General features: G+C 51.4%; 1 protein-coding gene across 1 annotated transcript; it reads right to left on the bottom strand.

Annotated features, from left to right (window-relative positions):
• Window positions 1-30: 30 nt before the first annotated feature.
• IQCA1L (IQ motif containing with AAA domain 1 like) lies at window positions 31-18710 on the bottom strand. Its single transcript, XM_049772598.1, has 22 exons — window positions 18700-18710; window positions 18033-18360; window positions 16262-16381; window positions 15646-15831; window positions 12783-12872; window positions 11494-11681; window positions 10557-10641; window positions 10133-10240; window positions 9920-9928; window positions 9685-9760; window positions 8580-8686; window positions 7063-7149; window positions 6942-6997; window positions 5147-5229; window positions 4771-4878; window positions 4048-4247; window positions 2676-2762; window positions 2030-2207; window positions 1417-1652; window positions 1099-1158; window positions 936-989; window positions 31-114 (listed from the first exon to the last, which is right to left on the bottom strand). The coding sequence occupies exons 1-22, from the start codon at window positions 18708-18710 to the stop codon at window positions 31-33; spliced, it is 2541 nt and encodes an 846-aa protein (XP_049628555.1).
• Between the last annotated feature and the right edge of the window lie 5568 nt (window positions 18711-24278).

Here is a 24278-nt window from a genome sequence, read left to right as displayed (position 1 = left end):
GGGTAGGAACTGCGGTCCCCCGGCATGGCCCTATCTAGAGGAGAAACCAAAGTAGTAGTCGGAGGAGGTGAGGCCCTGGATGATTGCTGGGAGCTGGGCCAGCAGCCAGGCAGGCTGGTGGAGGAGGAGCAGGAGGCACACAGGGCTGCAGCCATGCCCATAAATAGAGTCCAGCAAGACCCAGGGAGGGGCCAGGAGAAGCAGGGCTGAGCCTTCCACAGACAGCAGAATGGGTGCCAGGCTTTGCCTGCTGGAGCTCTGGGATCTTCCCATCACCATATGGTCCCCAGGACTGTCTTTAAAAACTTCTGGGTGTATAAGACCCCCCACACACACACACACACCTGGGCTCCAGGGTTTAGGTCCTGAGGGTCCATCTATGCAGGAAGAGTAAACCCCAATATGCACCATTCCAACAGTTTTCTCCCAGGCCCCAGAGGGAGGAGTCGGGACGCCCCCATAGGTCCTGCCCTCCCAAGTCCATTAGAGCTCCTTCCAGGGAGATTCCCAGACCCGCTCTTACCCAAGGGATGCAGAAGGCAAGAACAAAACAAAATCATGCATCCCTGATGCCACCCCAGACCAATTGTCATTTCTGTAACACACCCTAGATGCTGACCCCCCCAATGTCCACCATAGTTGCAGACTCCAACTTCACCTTGGAAGCAGATTTTAGGTTCACAATCAGTGCTGATTTTTGTGTTCACCCTCAGAAATGACTTCCAAATCCACCCTCAGTGCTGATCCCCAATGTCCACCCTCAGTTCTAACAACCATGACCAGATTAACCCCTGGGCCCTTTCTATGCACTTGGGTTTGTTGTGGTTGTTGGGGTCCAGCTGGAGAGTGGGAGTCATATGGCCAGGTTGGGGGTCTCCTTCACTGAGAAGAAAGCAGCTGCACCTGGGATGTGGGGACATTTGCCTCTCACTCACAACCTCTCCCCCGCACGGCAGGGCTGTCCCTGCACCCGCAATTCCCAACTGGAGCTCACGGACAGAGGCAAAGAGAGCAGGTTAGCAGTTTATGCCCCTGCCCTCCCACCAGCCTGCAGCCTCTGCTTCACTACTTCCCCTGCTTGGCTTCCTCAGCAGCCACCTCCAAATCCTGGAGCATCTTCATTCGCAACTTGCCCAAAGGCGTCTTGAAGTACCATTCCTTGGGGGCAGAAGGGCTAGTCCATGACCTCGAACCCCTATTCCTTTCCATTCCTTTCCTCCCTAGGAGTCTCCCATCCATCGGCACCATGTGCTCCCCACTCAAGCAGTCAACTGCAGCCCTCACTTTTGTGCCCCTCCCTGAGAATCCTATTGCCTTGGGGTTTGGGAAAGAGTGTTAGAACTGCACAGAGGGGGTGGAGTCTGCATAGGAAGCAGATGAAGAAACCCCATTCCTCATGTATTCCCAAACCCTCACCTTCAAGACTTCCTCCTCCTCTGCGTACACAGGTTCCTGCTTAGCCAGAGGCCCCAAGAACTCTGAGGCCACGAGGGGCTGCTTGGCCATATGCAGGAGTCTCCGTTCAGTCAGCACAGACTGAATGGTCTGGATGATGGCCCCGCTTGTGTAGCCATCAGACACTTTGGCTAGGGAGCTGAAGTCCAAGTCTGTGCTCACAAGGACCTTGGTCTCCACCGTTTGCTTCCAGAGCACTATGGATTAAAAACACAGGGAAGGGTTGGGGGAGAATGTGGGCAAAATGCGCCTTTGCCCACTTTGTGCTTCTTTTTTGTTTGTTTGTTTGTTTTTGTTTTTGTTTTTTTTTGGCCACACCTGGCATCGCTTAGGGGTTACTCCTGGCTATTTGCTCAGAAATAGCTCCTGGCAGGCACGGGGGACCATATGGGACGCCGGGATTCGAACCAACCACCTTAGGTCCTGGGTCGGCTGCTTGCAAGGCAAACGCCACTGTGCTATTTCTCCGGATCCCCACTTTGTGCTTCTATAGCTCTCGTGACTCACAGGGGAAGGAGCAGTTCTGGGTGATGGAAGAGAGTGCAAGATGTCCTCTTCCCACTTGGGGTCTCACCATAACGAGAAGCATAGTCTGGTCTTGGCAGGTAGAGGATACGTTCATACACGCGACACAGTGCCCTGAGGTCAGCCACGTATGGCTGCTCCGTGGTCCCTATGAGCATCACACGGTCCCCAGGGTTCAGAAGGTGTATGGCCTTGGTGAGGTCTTTCTTGATTCGCTTTGGGTCCATCTGTTCTGGGGAAAGAGTCACCGGGACTAGCTGACTCAGCAGCCCCAGGCTCCAGGTTTTGCTTTAAGGAGGAGATAAGGCCTGGAGTGGGTGAGGCTGGTTCTAGTCACCTAGTGGGAGAGATTTGGGGTGACTTTATGGAGCCAAATATGGGCCACTGGAGATAGATCACAGAACAGGAACTTATGCTTTGCTTTGCAAGAACTCTGGGTTCAAGCCTTAGGATGGCATGGTGCCCAGTTCTACAATATCACCTCCCCAACCCCACCTCTGCATTATCACCTCCCAATCCACCTCTGTAATATCACCTCCCTCACCCATCTCTATAATACCGTCTCCTCAATTTACCTGTGCTTTCTCACCTCCCAATTCCCCCAGAGCCTAACTGCTCCCAGGTCCACCCTTGCATCCCCACCTGCAAACCTAGTCCAGGTTTCCGCACCTCTCAGCCCAACCATATTTCCTCACCTGCTTCTCTTCTTTAGGGACTTTCTTGTAGAAGTTCTTCTCTGCGTTCCCAATCCAGATCACTGATGGCTGGAGGAGCCGGGCTGCCTGAGCAATTTAGAGGAGAAACTGATTGAACTTTCAGGCCACTTCCACATCCAATCCAACACCCTCAGACCCTGCACCTCTGCTTCAGAGAGCCACTCACTCACCAGGGCCCAGGTTGCCTTTCTTGTTTGTTTTTGATAATGCTTAGGAGTACTCTTGGCTCTACACTCAAGAACCATTCCTGGCAGGTTCAGGACACCTAGGGGATGCTGGGGATTGATCCCTGTGTGACTATGCAAGGCAAATGCCCCCCCCCCACTGTACAGGTTTTCTATGGGGGATGGGAGGGATTAGACTACACCTGGTGGCATTTAGGTTACTCCTGGCTCTGCGCTCAGAAATTGCCCCTGGCAGGGTCCAGGAATCATATGGGATGCTGGGAATTGAATCCAGGTTTGTCCTAGGTCAGCTACATGCAAGGCAAATGCCCTACCACTCGGGCCCCACTGTGTTGCCTCTTAAGCTTCATCTCTACCTTGGGGAGAAGCAGCTCTACTTTTTTTTTTTTTATTTTGGGCCACACCTGGTAATGTTCAGGAATTACTCCTGGCTACGTGCTCATCGCTCCTGGCTTGGGGGACCATATGGGCCGCCGGGGATAGAACCAGGTCCATCCTGGGTCAGCCACATGCCAGACAAATGCCCTACTGCTATACTATCGCTCCAGTCCCATAGCTCCACTTTTGGTTTTGGTTTTGTTTTGGGTTTTTGGGTCACACCCGGCATCAATCAGGGGTTACTCCTGGCTCTATACTCAGAAATCGCTCCTGGCAGGCTTGGGAGACCATATAGGATGCCGGGATTTGGGGCCGGGTAGGTGGCGCTGGAGGTAAGGTGTCTGCCTTGCAAGCGCTAGCCAAGGAAGGACCGCGGTTCGATCCCCCGGCGTCCCATATGGTCCCCCCAAGCCAGGGGCGATTTCTGAGCACATAGCCAGGAGTAACCCCTGAGCGTCAAACGGGTGTGGCCCAAAAACCAAAAAAAAAAAAAAAAAAAAAAAAAAAAAAAAAAAAAAAAAAGAAAAAAAGGATGCCGGGATTTGAACCACCGACCTTCCACATGCAAAGCAAACAAACGCCTTACCTCCATGCTCCATCTCTCCGGGCCCCATAGCTCCACTTCTATCCTCACCCCTCACCCTCAGATTTCAGGGACCCACAGGCTCCGAGAATGGCAGGAGGAAACCTGAGGGCTCTGAAAACCGTGACTGTATTTCCAAAGTTCAAAGGCTACTGTGGCTGCTGCCCCAGGCTGAGAATCAGAGATGCCAGGTCAGAGCTCTGACCTTAAAGACCATGTGCACAATCATCTTTGTCCCGTTTCTGTCCATATACTTATTCTCCAGGTTCTGGGGTGACAGGTCAAACAGATTGGCCCCAGTTTCTGTGCACACAGCTTTAACCAGCATCTTCTTCCCCATGCCGGCTGGGCCCACCAGGAGGATGGAACGGATGTGGGGTGCCAGGGCATGGATATCTGGAGAGCCTGAAAAAAAACAGGGGCCAGAGGTGGTGGTGGGCCAGCAGTGGTTGTGGACCTTAGGGGAAGACCCTAAAGATCAAACGTTTGAGTCATCTCCAGAGCTGCTTAGCGGACAGAAGCAATTCTGAGGATTTATAGGATGTGGCCATCGGCTGGCCAGGAGGTATATGGGAGTCAAGAGGGAGCCCTTTCCCTTATGCAATGTCCTTTGGGAGCCCACCTCATTATCTTCTACTTATAGAGGGTGGGGCTCAAAAAGGACAAGGCCAACTCTTCCAGAAAGCTCTTGGGTTTGGTGTTTCGGGACTGTGTTTCAGGGCCCCAGGAAACTGAGAAATAATCTGATAATAGGGAGTCTTAGCAGGTCAAGAGTCCACATGACTTCTGGTATGGCCTCAACAGGGTGAGACCTCCAGCAAAACCTGGGAAAGGCAGTGAGGGGAATGGGGAAGTTGCTCCCTGGAACCAGGAATCATGCTGATCTCAGCTGCCTTTTCTTCCCACTGCCACTAAGGGCGCCTCTCACCGAGCCGGAGCACTGCATACAGGGCCATGTTCTGGCGAATGTCAAACAAGGACGGCATTGGCAGCTTCTGGGCCAGATTCAGGGCAGAGCCCAGGTAGATACAGTCACCTGCAGGCACATGTGGGTCCTGGTGAGCAGTCCCTGCTGGCATGGTCCAGCAAAACAGTACCTTGAAAAGAGAGTTCATGGACCAGAGAAATAATATAGTGGGGGGCATTTGCTTTGCACAAGACGGACACAGGTTCATCCCTTAGCATTCCATGTGATCTAGGTGTGATTCCTGGGTGCAAAGTTAGGAGTAAGCTACTGGGAGTAGCTCAAAAAAAAATGGGGGAATAAAAGGGCACTGCAGGGGTGTCCATGGTAGGGGTCTCACCAATGTAATCCTTCAGTGCTACTGCCTGGTTCTTGATGAGAAAGCCCCAGGTGACTAGTTCTTCAAACAGCGACTCCAGAGTTCTGGTATAAGAAAGCAGAGAGCCCAGAGGACCAAAAGAGGACAGAGACATAAAAGAAAGAGATGGGGGTGCCTCTTGCCCAAAAAGCTATCATGAATCTGAGATGGCTCCCTGGGAGGCCACCACCTTGCAAGGGCAAGTCTGCAAGTTTGACTCCCTGCCCTTGTGGCTGAGTTCCAGCTAGGTATCTGTAGTTGCAATGCCCACACATGTTCATGTGTGCACTGCAACCTGGGAATGAGAAAAATGGCAATAAAAAAAGGAGGGGGAAAGAACTTAGAGAAATATGCATGTTTTTTGAATTGCTTTATTTAAGCACCATGGTTAAAAATTTGTTCAGTATTGAGTTTAAGTCATACAATGTAATACGTATGCACTGCCAGGTACCTTGTCAAAACATCTTTAGTTTGGGATGTGGCATGAGATACTTATAGTTCTCAAAGTGACATGGCAGCCTTTCTCCAAAACCCACAGAGAAAGCCCATATCCTCCCAAGATGAATGCTTTGCTACAATTCATGATGATGAAGCCACTTGTGGGATGTGCCCCTGTGTGGTTGAAAGTGCCACCATCAATGGGCTCGAAACCTCACTGTGCCAGGGAAGGGAGCAGGGGGGTGGGAGAGGACTACTGATGCCCCCCTCAGTGTCCTAGCATGGACTTCCCTGAGGAGATGGCCCTGATGGGAGGGAAAGTTAGGAGGGACAGAATGGAAGGATCAGGAAGGACAATACTCAAAGTACTTTTCTTTTGAGGGGAGGTGGGGGAGTGGGCCACACCTGGCGGTGTTCAGGAGTTACTCCTGGCTCTGGGCTCAGAAATCACTCCTGGCAGGCTTGAGGGACCATTAGAGATAATGGGAATCAAACCCAGGTTTGTTCTGAGTCGGCTTCTTGCAAGGCAAACACCCTACTGCTGTGCTACTGCTTTGGCCCTCAACCTACTTTTCTTTAAGCACTTTTTTGTTTTTGTTTACACCTAGTGGTGTTCAGGGGTTACTCCTGGCTCTGCACTCAGGAATTACTCCTAGTGGACCATATGGGATGCTGGGATTAAACCTGAGTCAACCTTGTGCAAGACAAATGCTTTGCACTGTGCTAACACTCCAGTCCCCCCGCCTTTTTTTGTGGTTTTTGGGTCACACCCAACAGTTGCTCAGGGGTTATTCCTGGCTCTATGCTCAGAAATTGCTCCTGGCAGGCATGGGGGATCATATGGGACGCGGGATTCGAACTGATGACCTCCTGCATGAAAGGCAAACGCCTTAACTCCATGCTATCTCTCCGGCCCCGTCCAGCCCCTTTTTGAGCACTTTTTGTTTGTTTCTTTTTTTGGGGGGGGTATCACACCCGGCTGTGCTCAGGGGTTACCCCTGGCTCTAAGCTCAGAAATTGCTCTTGGCAGGCTCAGGGGACCATATGAGATGCCAGGGTTCGAACCACTGTCCTTCTACATGCAAGGCAAACACCCTATCTCCATGCTATCTCTCCGCCCTTTTTGAGCACTTTTTAACTTTGGAATGACACCCATCTTACTCCCAGGGATGCTCATGGGATACTGGGGATATAGCCCAGGGTACCCATCTGAAAAGTCAACCCTATGAGAATCTTTATGGGAATCGTTGAAGCTCTCTCAGGCTTGTATTGGGTCATGCCCACCCTCTCATGAGTATAGTTGAGCTTCAGATATATGAGTACCCAAGACCTGACTTACCTGTGGGCTGTTATGTCTTTTTCTTTCCTTTTCCCCATTTTCGTCTTTATTGTTTTCTGGTTGGAAAGAGGTGCCATTAGGTATGCTCCACCCCCATCTCTGCTACTGCCCCTCATCTTACCTTCTTTAAAATCTTTGAAGGTTTTCTGCCCGCCCTGTCCACTGCCAGACGTAGGCTCTTCAGCTCCTGTCGCATGAGTTCATCCACCTATAACCACATAGGCACTGAATTGGGGGGGGGGTAAGGAGCCCCAGAGAAGAGCAGACTACTTCTGTCCACACTTGGGGGTGCTCTGCCTGGGTGCCTCTCCCTGTCCAGGGGAACACTTGTTTGGTGTGTATGTATGTTTGGCACACCTGGTAGTACTCAGGAATTACTCCTAACTCTGTGCTCAGGAATCACTCTTGAGTGCTCAGGGGATCATATGGGTTGCCAGGGATTGAACCCAGGTCAGCTATGTGCAAAGCAAACACCCTACCTGCTGTGCTATAGTTCTGGATCCCCGATCCACTTTGTGTGTGTGTGTGTGTGTGTGTGTGTGTGTGTGTGTGTGTGCGTGTGTATGGGTGGTGACTTTAGGTCACAGCTAGAAGTATTCAGGGACTGCTCCTGGCTCTGTGTTCTGTGTGTCACTTCTTATGTTGCTGGCAATTAAACTGGAGTTCTCTGGGTGCCAGGAAAATTTTATAACTCCATCCTATGCCTGTGGGTCCCCCAACTCCACTCTTTGTGTGTGTGTGTGTGTGTGTGTGTGTGTGTGTGTTTGGGTCACACCTGGTGGTGCTCAGGAGTTACTCCTGGCTCTTTGCTCAGAAAATACTCCTGGGAGGCTCAGGGGATCATATACAAGGCTGGGAATCAAACCCAGGCCAGCTGCATGCAAGATAAACATCCTACCCACTGTGCTATTGCTCCTGCCTCTCCTCTATTTTTCGGTTTCTGGGCTGCACCCAGCGGTGCTCAGGAGCTATTTCTGGCTCTGTGCTCAGCTATCACTCTTTTTTTGTTTTGTTTTGTTTTGTTTTGTTTTTGGACCACACCCGGCGGTGCTCAGGAGTTACTCCTGGCTGTCTGCTCAGAAATAGCTCCTGGCAGGCACGGGGAACCATATGGGACACCGGGATTCGAACCAATCACCTTTGGCCCTGGATCGGCTGCTTGCAAGGCAAATGCCGCTGTGCTATCTCTCCGGGCCTCAGCTATCACTCTTGGCAGTGCTTGAGGAACCATCTGAGGTGCCAGGGATCAAATCTAGATTGGCCATGCGCAAGGCCTTACCCATTGTACTCTCACTCCAAGCTCTCAACTTCACTCTTTAAACCTGGTGTTACCTTGAGCAACTGCAGGGACCTTCTGGACCTAAGTTCTCACATGCAGAACTGGAGTAGTTGTGTCCCCTCAGCTGCTTCACCAGAAGTGGCCCAGGTGGCCACACACAAGACTCTATGCTACTGAAGTATCTTGGCCAAGACCTCAGCTCAGGCCCCCATCCTCCCCTCTCTGGTGCAGGGCCTGCAATTGGGGAGAGAGGCCCCTAAGGAGGTTGAGAAAGCCAGTTGTCACATCAGATTGAGGCAAGAATGTCCCTGCCTGGGGAGGCCACAGAGGATGGACAGAGGGGGATGGAGCTGGCACACCTGGACTCGAATTTCTGCCTCTAGTTCTTTCCTCTTCATCAAGTGGAGCACCTCATTGTCAAAGCTCTGATTGGGGTTTGTAGCCTCAAACCGGCTCTTCCATACTTCTGACCTCAGAGCAAGAGCAAGGGTGTGTTGTCAGTGTCCAGGTACTTCACACGTTACCACAAACATACACACACACACACAAACACACACACACACACATACACACACCAAGATAAAAAGCTGACTTAGACCAATCTGCCTCTCTTTTTTTGGGGGGGGGGAGGGTCACACCTGGCTGAGTTCACAGGTTACTCCTGAATCTGTGCTCAAAAATAGCTCCTAGCAGGCTCGGGACCATATGGGATTCTGGGAATCGAACTGTGGTCTTTCCAGGGTTGGACACATGCAAGGCAAATGCCCTACAGCTGTGCTATCACTCTGGCCCCATCTGTCTTCTTTTTTTGTTGTTGTTTTTGGGCCACACCCAATAACACTCAGGGTTACTCCTGGCTATGCGCTCAGAAATCACTCCTGGCTTGGGAAGTGCCAGGGGATTGAACCAAGGTCCGTCCTAGGCCAGCCGTGTGCAAGGCAAACACCCTACCACTGCGCCACCACTCTGCCCGCCTCCCTTGAAAAAAAAAGATACACCAGGTGATGTTCAGGGTTTACTCCTGGCTCTGCACTCAGGAATTACTCCTGGTGGGCTCAGGGGACCATATGGTATGTCAGGAATTGAACCCGGGTCTGTCAAGTGCAAGGCAAGTACCCTAGGTACTGTCTTCCTTTCTTTCTCACTCTGTCCCCTCCCTGCTCACTCATATACCTACACACAAAGACTTAGTGGCCTGTTTGCACCCACACCTTCACCTCATCCTGCAATCTGGCCCTGCCTCTATCCAGACTACAAGAGCTATATTCTCATTCTGTCAGTCAAGGGTTCAGAAGCAAAACTATAACAAACCATCTCAGGAAGTCACATCCCAAGAGTCACCAGGCTCCCTCCTTGGGATTCTCCCTTCTGCCTCTACATATGCCCACACGAGCCCTTTCCCAAGACCAACAGTACCATCCACAATGCCACGCTGGCCAGGCACCATCTATAGTTTTCCCTCACCGTTGTACTCCTTGTGGCCACTCTGGAGGTTGGGGATGAATTTGGATGGCTGGACTGTCCACATGACCTCTGTGTCCTGGGAAGAAACATGCTTGACCGTGAACTTTGCCTCACCTAGAGCCAACATGCCTTGGTGCTCCCCAGACCTACTTCCCACTCCAGGAAACCATCCTTACCCCTCCCTGATCTTCTTTTACTTCTTTGCTTGCTCTGGTTCTTCGCCTCCCCCCCCCACCCCATTCCTCTAAGAAAAAAAAATTTTTTATATAGATTTTGGGTCATATCCAGCAGCACTCAGGGGTTACTCCTGACTCTACACTCAGAAATCGCTCCTAGTAGGCTCGAGGGACCATATCAGATGCCGAGATTGGAACCACCATCCTTCTGTATCCAAGGCAAATGCCCCACCTCCATGCTATCTCTCTGGTCCCTAAGAAAACTTCTTTACCTGTTTCTTCTCTTTCTTCCTTGCCTGATCTGATTTCTCCATTTCATTGGTTCTTCTTTGGACCCTTTTTTTGACATCCTGTGTCAGCAGATCAAGTTCCTTCTTCACCTGTGTCCAGCCAAAGAAACCATGGCAGAGAAACAGGAATCAAATGAGCACCCAGCCAGCAGTAGAGGGGTGTACCCAGGATTTGAGACCAGAAACCACTCTAGGGTCCAGGAAGAAAGGGGCACCAGTGAGACTGTGACTCTCCCCTCTGCCAAGGGGTCAGGTTTCACCAGACACTTCCCTGCTGGGGACTTTCCTGCAAACATGGGGACCCTTTTCCACAGGTGTCCTGTGTCTCCCACTGCCACCCTCAGTCAACTCTCAGTCACCTCTTACTTTCTGGACACACACTCTCTGGCCACCACCTCCAGAATACCTGCTCTGGAGTCTTTTCTGCAAAGATCATGCTGGATCCACCCAGAGACTCATCTGGATAATCAGGAAAGTGGCCAGTGAAAGCACTAAATGAGAAAATGATCAGAAGAACATGTGAATGGGCTGATGGACAGATAGATGGATGGACTATTGGATGGTGGATGGATGAGTGGGTAAATGGGTACAGATGGATAGATGGATGGATGGGTGGGTAGATGGATAGATGATGGATAAAAAGAAGGGTGAGTGTATGGATGGACAGGTGGATGGAAGGATGAACAACTATGGATGGATGGATGAGTGGTGGGCAGATGGGTAGATGGATGAATGGTTGTTTGGATGAATGGATGAATGATTAATGGACGGATGAATAAAGGATGGGTTGATGAACTAGTAGTGGATGGGTTAATGGGTGGATGGATAGATGGGTGAGTGGATGAATAGGTGCATGGAAGAGTAGTGAGTGAATATATGGGTGATGGGTGTGTTGATGGATAGATAAATTTGTGCATGCATGTTTGTATAGGTGGGTAGATACAAATAACTAGATGTTTAAAGAGCAGATGGATGGATATAGCAGATGAGTGGGTGTGTGGAAGGGCAGTTGGATAGGTAGATAGCAAGATGGATGGACAGGTGCATCGTTGGGTAGAAGGGCAGGTGGATAGACAGCTGGAGAGAAAGATGGAGAAAGACAAAGAATGAGAAGGGAGGGAGAGAGAGGGAAGGATTGATGGCTATAAATTGAAATGATAGACTTCTTTCGAGACTCCACTTGGATTCTTTTCCCATCTTATTCTGGCATTTTCCATGGAGCACATGGAGATGATCCTATCTGTTGAGCCAGGTAGGGGAACATAGGGGGAGAAGGTCAGGTGGTCAGTGAGTGTGGAGGAGATGGGTGAGAAGGGGCAGGGATAAAACTTGGGGACACTGACTGGCACTCGATGAACCACTGTCGGATCTGCCCCGTCAGCTTCTCCTTTATCTCAGGCCCCTCAGTGTCTCTGAGAATCTCGTATTCCTTCTTTAGGGCCTGCTGATACTCCTCCTCCTTCTCCGCCTGTCGGAGCCTCTGTAAATTCTCTTGAGTTTTGTCCTTAGTTTGGATTCCCAAGTGCTTAGCCTTGTCCTTTTTGGAAGGGTGAGCCTGGGGCAGAGGCAGACAGGTGATTACCTCCCCTAACCCCCCCTTGCAAACACACACACACACACACACACACACACACACACACACACACACACACACACGCCTGTCCCCCTCACTGCCCATCCCAGCCAAGGCCTGGAGAGCCCAGGAAAAGGACGGGCTTGCTTGCATCGGGAGAACCGGGGCCTGGAGCCGAAACGTCTGTGTAAATTACTCCCATAATGAGTTTGCTCCACGCGCGCATCCTGCGCCCCGAGCCCCCCCAAACCCCCACCTAGCACGCCTGCCCCCGCCCGCCTCCGGCCCCAGCCCTACCCCCACCCACCCTGCACCGCCTGGCAGCGGCTCGGCAGCCACTTTCCCGCCTCATTGGCTCCCAAATGTATTTTAAATATCACTCTGCGCGGAGACAATTACTGAAAACGCTGAGCTCACACTGTTGATGTGCCCAGGCGGCCACGCTCATTCCTCACCCTCCGTGTGTCTTGGCCCCCTGCCCCCTGCCCCCCGCCCCAGAGGCCCGACCCAGCCTCTTGCTCCCACCTCCTGGGGTTACTTCTCCAGTACCTCCCACCCTCCCCAGTACTCATCTACTTCTGAAGTCCTATACCCTCTTGGGTCCCTATTCTATTGCAGCTTGGACTCCAATATCTCAGCATTCCCTCACCCCGTCCAGTCGCCTCCCCAAGCTCTCCCACCCCTTTATCAACCAGGCTTCCACCTATTCCAAAGCTCTTTCAGAGAGCAAGACCTGCGCCCCACCTGTCTTCCACCCACAGGAGGGGAAATGGCAGAGGAGAGAGTTGGAGCCTGGCAGGGCAATTTCCTCACTGATCATCTCTGCACAGCACAGGGCTAAGTGTGAGACACCCAAGGCACATGAGCCTAAGACCCAGAACACTAGGGAGAGGCGAAGTGTGTTAGCACCAGACTCCCCCCTCCCACTTGAGATGCCCCAGAGGCTGCAACAGGTGCAGTACCTTCATCAGCTCTGCCCCATGACTACCCCACTCTCTGAACTACTGGGCTTTCCATTGTGCTTGAGGCTAGGACTGTGGGAGCAGCAGGTAGGGACACATGCAGTGGGGCACCCACCATGCCGATGAGCTCCATCTCCGTCTGCTTGTCCAGAAGGATGTCTTTTCTCTTCAAGTACCCCTTCCAAACCTGGGGGCAGGGGCAGGCTGTGTGACTGTGTGATGCAGGGACATGAGAATATGGCTGAGCCCTGAAAGAGATACCACTCTCTCCCTCCTGGAAGTCTGGGCAGAGGCAGGTCCCCTCGAACAATCACAGCTCCCCAGCTCCAAGGTTTGTCTTCCCTGAGCCACCCCCCCCCCCCCAATTCTCATCTCCACCCTCTCACAGAACACCACCCCGAGAGGGGTATGTGGCTCAGCCAGGGAACCCTTGTCTGGCTTGGCAACCCTGGTTCCACTCCCCCGTACTCCAGCAGCACTGTACATCCCCCTCATAAGCTCCAGAAAGAAATACTTGATTCAGCCTAGACCTGTGAGTACACTCCAGAGGGCTTCCAGGCATCACATCTACTGTTATGACAGAAGGACACTGAGGCCCATGAGCCTGTCTTTGCTAAGCTGAGACCAGCCCAAACACCTTGAATAAGTGTCCCCTCTAGTGTGGACTATCATCAGTGGTTGTTCTTAGCTATGTTTTTGGGGTACAAGAGTACCCTAGGGTCTTCCTGCTTCCTGACTGGCATATGAAAGGCCTCAGGACTTGGTGCTAGAGTTGGGGCACTTCTGGTTATGCTCTGTGGCTGATCACTATCTGTGGTAAGTTGCTCCCCAGGGTACTCAAGGGCCATGAGATGCAGGGGGTGAAACAGCCCAGACATACTGCAAGAGCCCAGCTCCAGTCCTGAGTTCTCTCCTGGCCATGCAACAGTATTTCTATGCACTTGTCTTCTGGAGGGCAGGGCCATACCCAGCAATGTTCAGGTGTTACTCCTAGCTCTGATCAAAGGGATCACAGCTGGCCATGCTTGGGGAACCATATGGAATGCTGGGGATGGAACCCAGGTTGGCTGCATGCAAGGCAAGAGCTTTCCATGTTGATTTATTGCTCTGGCTCTAGCATTTCTACAAGCTTGATGTTTGACATCAGGGACTGAAGGTTTGTGGGCTCTAGCTGGGGGTAGAGTAGGGGGTAGTTAGTATTCCTGACTGACCCTCCTCCAAAGTTTTCCTTTGGTGACCCTACAGGTGAGGTTCACTTTGCCATCTGCAGGGCAGTCACCCAAATGCTGGGATTCAGAGTGGGGTGTTCCTCAGATGTATTGTCTTTAAGTGACCCTAGGCCCCTTGTAGAAAGAACAGCAAATAGGACAGTTAGAGGATTTCACAGACATCTGAGAGAGGTCCCATAGTATCTGCAGTGCCTCATGGAAGGCCAGCACTAGAGAAGAAATAGGATTAGTGGCCCCTGATAATAGTGGTTCTGGATAGCCTTGGTGTGTGGCCTGCCCCAGACACCCCCTGGCGGGTTAGACAAGTGGAAGGCATAGTATAGCCCTCCCTGCTATACTTTGTTGCTAGCCCCTCTATTCAAATTTTATGTATTTGGGGGTGCAGATTTGGGCCATAGCTAGAAGGGCTCAAGGGCTAGTCATGTCTCTAAGCTCAAGAGATCATGGTGGTGCTTAGGGAACCTGGGTTGGCTGGTATAAGGCAAGTGCTTATCCCTATCTTATCACTGGGGCCTCTATTCTTACTTTTTTATTTCTTTATTATTTATTTATTTATTTATTTATTGCTTTTTGGGCCACACCTGGTAACACTCAGGGGTTACTCCTGGCTATGCACTCATAAATAGCTCCTGACTTGGGGGACCAATGGGATGCTGGGGATCGAACCGTGGTTCGTCCTAGGTTAGCGCATGCAAGGTAAATGCCCTACCACTTGCGCCACTGCTCCAGCCCCCTATCTTTATTTATTTATTTTGGTTTTTGGGTCACACTCAGCAGTACTCAGGGGTTACTCCTGGCTCTGTGCTCAGAAATCTCTCCAGGCAGGCATGGGAGACCATATGGGATGCTGGGATTCGAACCAATGTTCATCCTGGATTGGCTGCTTGCTAGGCAAACACCTTACCACTGTGCTATCTCTCCAACCCCTATTTTAATGATCTGCTTCTTTTTTGGGGGGTTGAGTGGTGGTGGGTCTGGTAACCCTGGTGATGCTCAGGGATTACTCCTGACTTTGTGCTCAGAAATCACTCCTGGCAGGCTTGGGGAACCATATGGAATGCCAAGATTCGAACCCCCATTCAATCTGGATCAGCTGCATGCAAGGCAAATGCCCTACTACTGTGCTATCTCCCGGCCCTTATTTCTTACTTCTGGAGCTCTTATGCTCACTCACTCACCTTAAGACTTTTCATACTAGGTATAGAGAGAAAATAATAAATATAATGGATGCTTTTCTTATTTGTTTTTTGTGCTACACCCAGTAGTGCTCAGGGCTTACTCTCTTTTTTTTTTTTTTTTTTGGCCACACCAGGTGTTGCTCAGGGGTTACTCCTGGCTGTCTGCTCAGAAATAGCTCCTGGCAGGCACGGGGGACCATATGGGACACCGGGATTCGAACCAACCACCTTTGGTCCTGGATTGGCTGCTTGCAAGGCAAGCGCCGCTGTGCTATCTCTCTGGGCCCTCAGGGCTTACTCTTGCCTCTACACTCATGAATCACTTCTGGTGGGGCTTGGTGGGCCATTTGGATGTCAGGGGTCAAACCCAGGTCAATTGCATGCAAGTTCCTGCTGAGCTATGGCTCTAATCCTGGTATGTGATTTTTTGACTGATTAAAGTTCCAAGTCAAACACCTACACTTTTTGTTATCAGATGCTCAGCTAGGCAGGCTTCCAGGAAGAAGGTAACCCTATATCACATTTCCACTTGGATATCGGGTGGGGTGGTTACCTTCTGTATTTTGATAGCTGCTTTATCCACAGTGAGTTTGGGGTACCCCTCCTCTCGTTTCCTCCGCTCCCGTTCCTCATCTTCTCGAATCTCCCGCATGAAGGCAGCTCGTAGTTGGCCTTGCCTGGCTCGCTCAATCATTTGGATTATGATGATGGCTTCTGTCCGGCTTATTACTATATTGCTCTGTATGGAGCATGGTTGAGGAGGAAAAGAGGGGGAAAATAAGGGAGAGGCTGCATGTTTGGGGCAGCTGTGAAGTCAGCTCTCAAAGGACAAGGAGAGGATCCTCTGGTTCTTTGTGGCTCCACTCTGACACTAGAAGGGCATTAAATATGCAAGAGCTTGGAAGGAGGCCCAGGGCTCCCTAAACAGTGACCCATAGGGCACAGAGTGGGTCTCTCTGCACGTAGAACTCACTCCTGGCAGGCCCTGGGGGCCATATGGGATGCCAGGGATCGAACTTGGGCCCCTCCCCAGTTGGCCATGTGAAGGCAAATGCCCTACCACTGTGCTATCACTCCAGCCCTGGAGTGGATCTCGCTCTACCTCCCAAGGCTGGTTCTCTATCCCAGGAGGGGACTGAAGGGTGTCTGGGGGTCTTTTCCCTACTCACCTCTTTGAGACTTGCTGGTTTCACTCTGGACAGGATCTCTGTCAGCATCTCCTCACGCTCCTTCAACTCGATTGACTGCTCTCGGAGAAAATATTTGGGGATCGGAACCACCAGGTCTGCCTTAAGGGGTTATGTGAGAAGAGGAAGGTCAGGAACCAATGAAGTGTGGTTGTCTGATTGATGATGGCATTTCAGTGATGAACACTGACCCTGGCAGAGACTGGGGCAGTAAGCCACTGGGTGAAAGGGCAGAGCCCCTCAGTGCCACTGATGGGCAGCACCAAGGGTTTGGTAGGCTCAAGTCCCAAGTACTACTTGAAGCTCTATGGTCTTAAAATTGTGGGTATATGGGGCCGGAGCTTTGGCGCAAGCGGTAAGGTGTCTGCCTTGCCGGTGCTAGCCTATGAAAGACCATGGCATCCCACATGGTCCTCCAAACCAGGAACATTTTCTGGCGCATAGCCAGGAGTTCCCTGACCGTCACCGCCTATGGCCCAAAACAACAACAACGACAACAAAATTATGGACACATAGATCACCTGAGGACCTCATTTTGTGTTTTTTTTTTTGGGGGGGTGCACACCTACCTATGCTCAGGTGCTCTGCACTCAGAGATCACTCGTGGAGGACTCAGGAGCCCTAGCTACTGTGCTATTATTGGGTGACACCTTATTTTACCTAAAACAAAGTTTATCCCTGGTTTCTTTGTATCTGTTTGTTCACAACTTGGTTTCACCCAAAACAAAAGATTGTCTTACTTGTAAAACTGGGTGGGTTTACTGCCCCACTCAGGGGTGATCTCTGTACTCAATAAAAATGGTAGTTCTGGCAGACAGCAAGCTCCATACTAGGTAGAAGACTGCCAGAATATATGTGTCACCCTCAGCCTGGTCTGGATTGTTTCTTGTATGACCCTGATTCAGACTTGTTCACCTGGGCTTGGAGATATGGCACATGGGTGGTTTTGTATGCTATCTTCACCTGATGGTCTTGTTAGAAGACAGGTGCAAAGTTAGCAGATCTACACTGTTGCCCCAAAGCTGACAGGGCCCCTTCCTGCTATTTATAGGGGGGATACAAGGGCAGCTGGACTTTCCAGTGTAGCCTTCCAGCTAAACATGCACCTAATATACCTCACTCCTTAAATCCTTATTCAGAAGGTAAACCTATTTGTGTGTGTGAGTGTGTGAGAGGGCAACACTTGGTGATGCTCAGAGGTTACTCCTGGCTCTATTATACTCAGGGATCACTCCTGGCAGTGCTCAGACGACTATATGTGATGCCGGGGATTGAATCGGAGTCAGCCACATACAAGGCAAGAGACACACCCTCTATACTATCTCTCCAGCACCCACTTTGCTCAAGAGTAACCCCTGGTTGGGTTCAGGGGACGGCATGCTGTGTGGAGAATCGAACGGGGGTTGTCACTATGCCAGGTGAGTGCCTTAACTCCTTTACTAGCTCTCTGGCCCAAGCACCCTTCTTTTATCTATCCTATTCTTCCCTTCCAGCTGTTCCAGAGCCAGTAGAATCCAGGGGCCCAAATAAAGTTCGCCTTCATTGTCCCCCCAAACTAGACCTGAAGGCTGCAAGTCTGGGCCAATTTCCCCATCCCATCACTTCTTCCAGGGGCCTGGCTAGTTGCATGGACCCCCAGAGTTAAGGTCAATCTCACCCCACATGACCTGGGCTCTGACCCCATGAGATAGGACTCCGCCACCCACATGGCCCAATACGGAGCACAGTCAGCATGTCGATGACCACAGCTCACCGGAGTGAGCCCCTGTTCCAACATCTCTTGGTCCAGGCAGTGTGTCTCGCTCAGTTCGACTCGCACCATCTCGTCCTTGAGCTCCAGCACGCGACCGGCCACACTGTCCAGCAGGCTCCGCAACAGCCGCCGTTTTTGAGGGTGCACCATCTGGTCATACAGGGTGTCGAACCGGCGCAGGAGCCCCAGATAGACGAGGTAGAGCGATGAAAGGCGGTGTAGCAAGGCGCGGCGCTGGCGCTCTGGCACTGGCTGCAGCAAGGGCTGCTCTTGCTCCAGCAACTCCTGCAGCGTCACGTGGGATAAGTCCCAGAGTTGCTGGTAAGTTCTGGAAGGGAGGGAACCGTGTGCACCCCCACGCCCTGAGCCTCCAGGATAGCGGCCAGTGGGTGGGAGTGCCCAAGAATTAAAGCTGGTGGAGAGTCAGGTAAACCTCAGACAGAGGAGATAGGGTCACTGGGCGGGTATGGGGCATGTTGTACAAGGGGGATCCTCAGTCCTGGGATGCTGCAGTGGGTGGGAAGTGGGATAAAGAGTTGCAGCTGGTGTTGGTGGTTGGAGGGAAGCCAGCAGGGGGCACTCAGGGAATTCTTGGACAGTCCACCTCTGCACACCATCCTTCCCTGCCAGAAGCTTCGCTCTTAGCTCTCCAGGCCCTTTCACTTACCTCTCAGACATGGTGCCTGTTCCTCACACTGCAATTTGTGTTGGTCTGGCACCTTCTGGAACTCCCAGCCCTCAGAACCACCTGCTTTGATGGGTTCTGTCCCATTGTACCAATGTTCTAAGGCTTCAAGAGGGTGGCAGAGGGGGCTGCAGATAGCAGTCTCAGAGGCCATCCTGGAGGTTACCCTTTCCACCAGTGCTGCGTGGCCAGTCACTAGGAGGAAGTGGGAGGTTCTAGGTAAGTGAGCCCCCACTCCCTCCTCCCGTCCATGCTGGAGGACAGGTGACATGCATGGGAACAGACACAGGTGCTGGAAGTTGGGTTCTGCTTTTGTGGTCACACCCCTCAGTAAGTAAAATCACCCCAGGAAGTCATAGCTCCAACCCACAGGTGGGACAGCTATCCTGAGCCTGTCCCGTCCAGGTTTACATATATGACAATCCTTGTTTTGGATGAAATCAAGTTGTAAACAAACAGATACAAAGAAACTGGGGATGAACTTTGTTTTTAAGTAAAGTAAGGTATAATTTAATACCCTTCCTTGGGGTGAATTTAGGGTCACCCCATCCATCATCCATGAATACTAGCAGGTGGGGAGAAGTAAGGAGGGCAGTTGGGGTGCTCATATGTGCCTTCTATGCGCCCCTTCAGTGTGGGCCATTCAGGAAGCCATGTCTGTGGTCAGACTGCACTGGGGTTCCAGGCTTAAAGGGACATGGGGACAGTATAGTGAAGAGGAGGCACAGCAGTAGAGAACTTCTGGGAGCAGAACCAGGGCCCAGGTTTGCATTTCTCATGGTGCCAGGCCTACCCTCTCGCTCAGCAAGGTTGAATACCTAGAGGGTGTTCAGGGGAGCAGAAGCTCATAGGAAACACATGGGTCAGTAGTCCCCGAATTCCCGGCCTGCAGGATGGCATACTGAGACTCTCCTTACAGAGGAAACGAAAGTGGTTTTGGAACCACACCTGGTGATTTTCAGGGCTTACTCTTGGCTCTGCTCAGAAACCATTCCAGGCGGTGCTCAGAGGCCAAACCAGGTTGTGGATGAAGGCAAATGCCCTACTTACTTTTTCTCCAAATCCCTACAACCCACCCTCTCAGGGCCTAATAGAAAACTGAGGAGTCCTTCTTTCCCATGGGACAAAGCTGGACTGGGTGTGCAGATGGCTGTTATAATCAGATTGGAGTAGATCAGGGTGTAAATCTCAGAAGCTCAGTGTCTCAGTCATTCCTAGGTGAAGCTATTAATTGTATGTGAGTTCACAGAAGTAGAGATCTTGATGGGGAAGGGGTCAGTGACTTAGCTTTTACCTTTTTTCTTTTTCTTTGTTTTTGGGCCACACAGGGTGGCGGTGCTCAGGGGTTACTTCTGGCTCTTCACTCAGAAATTGCTCCTGGCAGGCTCGGGGAACCAAGGGGACCAGGGGGATGCCCGGAACTGAACCCAGGTCAGCTACGGGCAAGGAAATGTTCTACCACTGTGCTATCGCTCCAGACTCAGCGTTGGACTTTTCTTTTCCTACTTCTTTTTAATTTTTTTAATATAAATTTTTATGTAAGCACCGTGATTACAAGCATGTTTGTAGTTGGGTTTCAGTCAGAAACAGAATACCCCCCTTCACCAGTGCAACATTCCCACCACCAATGCCCCCCCCCCCCCATTCCCATGGCTTTTCTATTTCAAGCATTTACATCCTGTTCCCCACTGAGGATGAATTCATATTACCATTTCCCTTAACAGACCAGGGTAGGGGCAGTTGTATTTTGCTGCTTGGTTATGTGGTAGTGAATACCCATCTTTGAACTTTATGTAAGGAACAAAAACTGACCTAAACTTCCCAGTGGGTAGAGCAGTTGCCTTAGATGTAGCCATCCCAGGTTCAATCTCCAGCTTCCTGTATGATCTGCTGAGCACCACCAGTATGGCCCCAAACCACAAAAAGTTCCCAGAGCAGGAAGTTCACCATTCAGAGAGGACTTCTGTACTTTGCTTAGGACCAACTGACTTTTCTGTCTGTCTCTGACTTAACATGCAACCCTTTCTTTGGGTCCCACTTAATCATGTGCTCTAAGCTTTTTATGGGGGGGGGCACACATGACAGTGCTCAGGGGTTACTCCGGGCTCAAAATCATGCCTGGCAGGCTCAAGGGACCATATGGGATGCTGGGGATTGAACCTGGGTCAGCCACGTGCAAAACAAATGCCCTACCCACTGTATTATCACTCTGGTCCACTCATGTGCTCTAAGCTTTTGAATGAGCTGATCTCAGATGGGTTGGGGCCTTCTCCAAGGGGAGACTTCCCCACCCTTCGCCATGTACATGCTGAGTTGACAATGGAGACAGATCTACAACTCGGGGTACCCTGTGCTTTAATTCCTACTCCAATGCCTGTCCTTCAGGACACAGGATCTGGATCTGAGGCCACCCTCCTCCCCACCCACTGTCCCCCTATCCTACAGCACCAAAACGGTTGCAGCCACCTTCAGGGATTCATCTGGAGTTGGGTTCCACTCTGGGATCAGATTAATGTCACCTCATGTGGGGCAGGTGTCCTGCACCCACTGGGCTGAAAATGGAGGCTCTGGGGCCAGGTGCTATAGATCCCCTAGGTAAAGGTTTTGAGTGTTTTTTGGTTTTCTTTTGAGGTTGGAGTACTTGGAACTCACTCCTGGTGGGGTTCAAGGAACCCTATGTCATGTTAGGAATGTCTGCTACAGAAAGGCCAGCACCTTGACCTCTGTTCTCTCTTCAACAACTTTGGGTATTTTATTTTTGTGAGCCACATCTGGTGATGCTAAGTGTACTCCTGGCTCTGCACGCAGGAATCATTTCTGGCAGTGCTAGGGAACCCTATGAAGTACCAGGACCAAACCTTGGTCAGCCACGTTCAAGGAAAGTCCCCTACCCATTGTACTATCCTGGCTCCTCAGTATTTTTTAATTTATTTTTTCATGCAGGGATCAAACCCAGGATCTCACACATGCCAGGTAATGTGTCAGCCACTATTCTTGAGACTATGGATGCCCAGAGGGCCCCACATGTAGAGTCCCACGAGTAGGGAGTTCTCTTGGTGTTGCTAGGCTGAGCAGAGACCAGGAGGCCACCTGTGGGTGGGGGCAGAGCTTATCTAGGATGAGTCCTAGTCAGGAGATGCTGCTTTAGGGGTCTGGGGATCTTCATCTCTAGGGTGGGCCTTCTGAGGAGTGTCACTCATCTTTAAGGTTTTTGCCCAGGTTGCCCTTCTAGAGACTTTTGTGCTGGCACTTCCTTTTTGAAGTGCCATAAGATAGTGCGTAGGGCTTATCCCTGGCTCTGCATTCATGAATTGCTCATGGTAAACTCAGATCATATGGGATGCTGAGGATTGAATCTAGAGTTGGCCTCATGCAAGGCAAGTGCCCTCCTCGCAATACAATTGTGCTGGCCTCCCGTGCTGGCACTTTCTAAGCACTTCTCTCCCATAACCTCCACACCACTTCAGTCTTTAAGCATTACTGGCTTCTGGACCTTGTGGGGATAAATGTCTTGTGTCACGGAGCTGTGACCTCCCGGGAAGGGGACTCACCTGCTTCAGCATCTTTTTTTTGTTTTTGTCTTGGAGTCACACTCAGCAGTGCTCAGGAGTTATTCCTGGCTCTGCGCTCAGAAATCACTCCTGGCAGGCTCAGGGAACCATATGGGATGCCAGGATTTGAACCACCATCAGTCCTGGATCCACTGCGTGCAAGGCAAAGGCCCTACTGCTGTGTTATCTCTCTGGCCCGATTCAGCATCTTGTAGATGTATATGGAGTTTCTTTGCACAGGCTTCACCTCCAGGACTTGTTGGTCATACCCCAACCTGCAGGCCCCTCCAGTGGCATGCCTGTGTCAGCAGTTGGCCCTGATAAATGCTTGCCCTGCTCTGCACTGCCTTTGTGCCCTGGTACCTGTTTTATGAAGGTAGGGGCTGGCACCTGGGGCAGGCGGGGACAGACAGGTTGACCCCCAAGGGAATGGGAGTCCTTATGTCCAATTATTACCATGTATAATTTCTCACAGGCTTTGGGGGGCCAGGGAGGCCCCTTCACCTCTTTCACCTGCTGCACAGAGAGAGGAAAGAGCCAGGCAGCTCCTCTGGCCAGAATCTTTACAAGAATCAGCTCAGTCACTGTCAGTGGGGGAAGCCTAAACCTGGTCAGGTGTGTGTGTGAAAAATGCAGATCTGTGGGGTCCTGGGAAAGTTACCACAGGGAAGGAGTGGGGGTGTTAGTTCAGTAGGAAGCCCTGAAGTTCACTGGTGATGCAGGTGGGGAGGAAAAGGAGATGGGGTTCACCTGGGGCAGGTGAGAACAGCCTATGGGCCCACCTGTCCACCCAATTCTCATTCCATTCCTCAAAGGACAGTTGTGGATGTTAGGGCCACATCCAGTGGTGCTCAGACCAGTGTCAGGCCATCTGTGCCTTGGTGCCTTCTTTCAACACCCAGGCACTCAGGGGTTACTCCTGGTTCTGTGCTCAAGGATAACTCCTGGAGGGCCTCAGGGGTCAACATCGGGTGACAAGATAAAATCTGGGACATCTTCGTGCAAAATAAGTGCTCTCCCTGCTGTGTCATTGCTCTGGCCCCTCCTCTGGTGCCTGTTAAAGTGGTGTTTTGTTTTTTGGTTTTTCGGGCCACACTGTTTGATGCTCAGGGGTTACTCCTGGCTAAGCGCTCAGAAATTGTCCCTGGCTTGGTGGGACCATATGGGACGCCAGGGGATCAAACCATGGCTAGCGCTTGCAAGGCAGACACCTTACCTCTAGTGCCACCTCGCTGGCCCCTGTTAAAGTGTTCTTAAATCTCCAAGATGGGCTTTTTCTCAGCAGTCAAAGTGATTAGCTTGGCATCTCCTTCCTGCAGATTCTAAGTCTCAGGATTGACATTCTCAGTACACAGTCCCTTGTCATGCCTCCTCCCTCACTGAATAGGGAGGTTCATTCATTCCCCCAGACTCAGCTTGTATTCCCAGGGCACAGTGCAGATTCCTAGTCAAGGCACAAAGCAAGCGTGGGGTGGAAGGGAATCCTTGTCCTTTCCAGGGGACTAGAGCCATCCTACCACTGCCAAACAGCATCCCGTTTCTGTGCTTCCCTGTCCCATCAGTCCTGGGCTATCGAGTTACCATAGGACTTGGCTGCCTCCCTCAAGGGTTCGTGCCAGAGTCTGCAGCCTCCCATTCCCCTCAGGGCAACTGCTGGAGTCAGGATGGTATGCTGCCTTCTCAATGGAATGGGGCTCTAAAAGTGAGGTGCTCTCTACACCCCATCCACAGCGCCAACCACAGGCTCATCTAGACTGTCCCTGCTAATCCCCACCCAACAACGAAAAGTATAGGGCCTGAAGCTCAAAACAGGCTCCAGAACAGACCCCATGGCTTATCCTGCCTGACCCAGTCCGGAGCAGAGGATCCCAGGAAGCGAGCAAGGGTACATTGAAGATCTCAATGCTGGCCACTTTAGGCACCTCTCTCATCTGTGGTCGGGTTCGGCGGAGAAGGGGTGTGAGGAGGCAGGCAGGGAGAACCGAACCCCTCGAAGGAAGGCACGGAGCA

This window comes from Suncus etruscus, chromosome 1 (genome assembly GCF_024139225.1).
Source record: "Suncus etruscus isolate mSunEtr1 chromosome 1, mSunEtr1.pri.cur, whole genome shotgun sequence".
Taxonomy (NCBI): Eukaryota; Metazoa; Chordata; class Mammalia; order Eulipotyphla; family Soricidae; genus Suncus; species Suncus etruscus.
Note: the sequence above shows the minus strand (reverse complement) of the source record. Positions and strands in the feature narration are given on the sequence as shown.

What these genes read in the sequence shown, in the direction of transcription:
- IQCA1L (XM_049772598.1), bottom strand. An exon ending in TGGTGGGTGCCCCACTGCAT is followed by an intron (nt 11,682 to 12,782) that starts GTGTCCCTACCT and finishes AAAAAGGACAAG; the next exon opens with GCTAAGCACTTGGGAATCCA. An exon ending in TGCCGTGCGGGGGAGAGGTT is followed by an intron (nt 115 to 935) that starts GTGAGTGAGAGG and finishes CTCCTCCACCAG; the next exon opens with CCTGCCTGGCTGCTGGCCCA.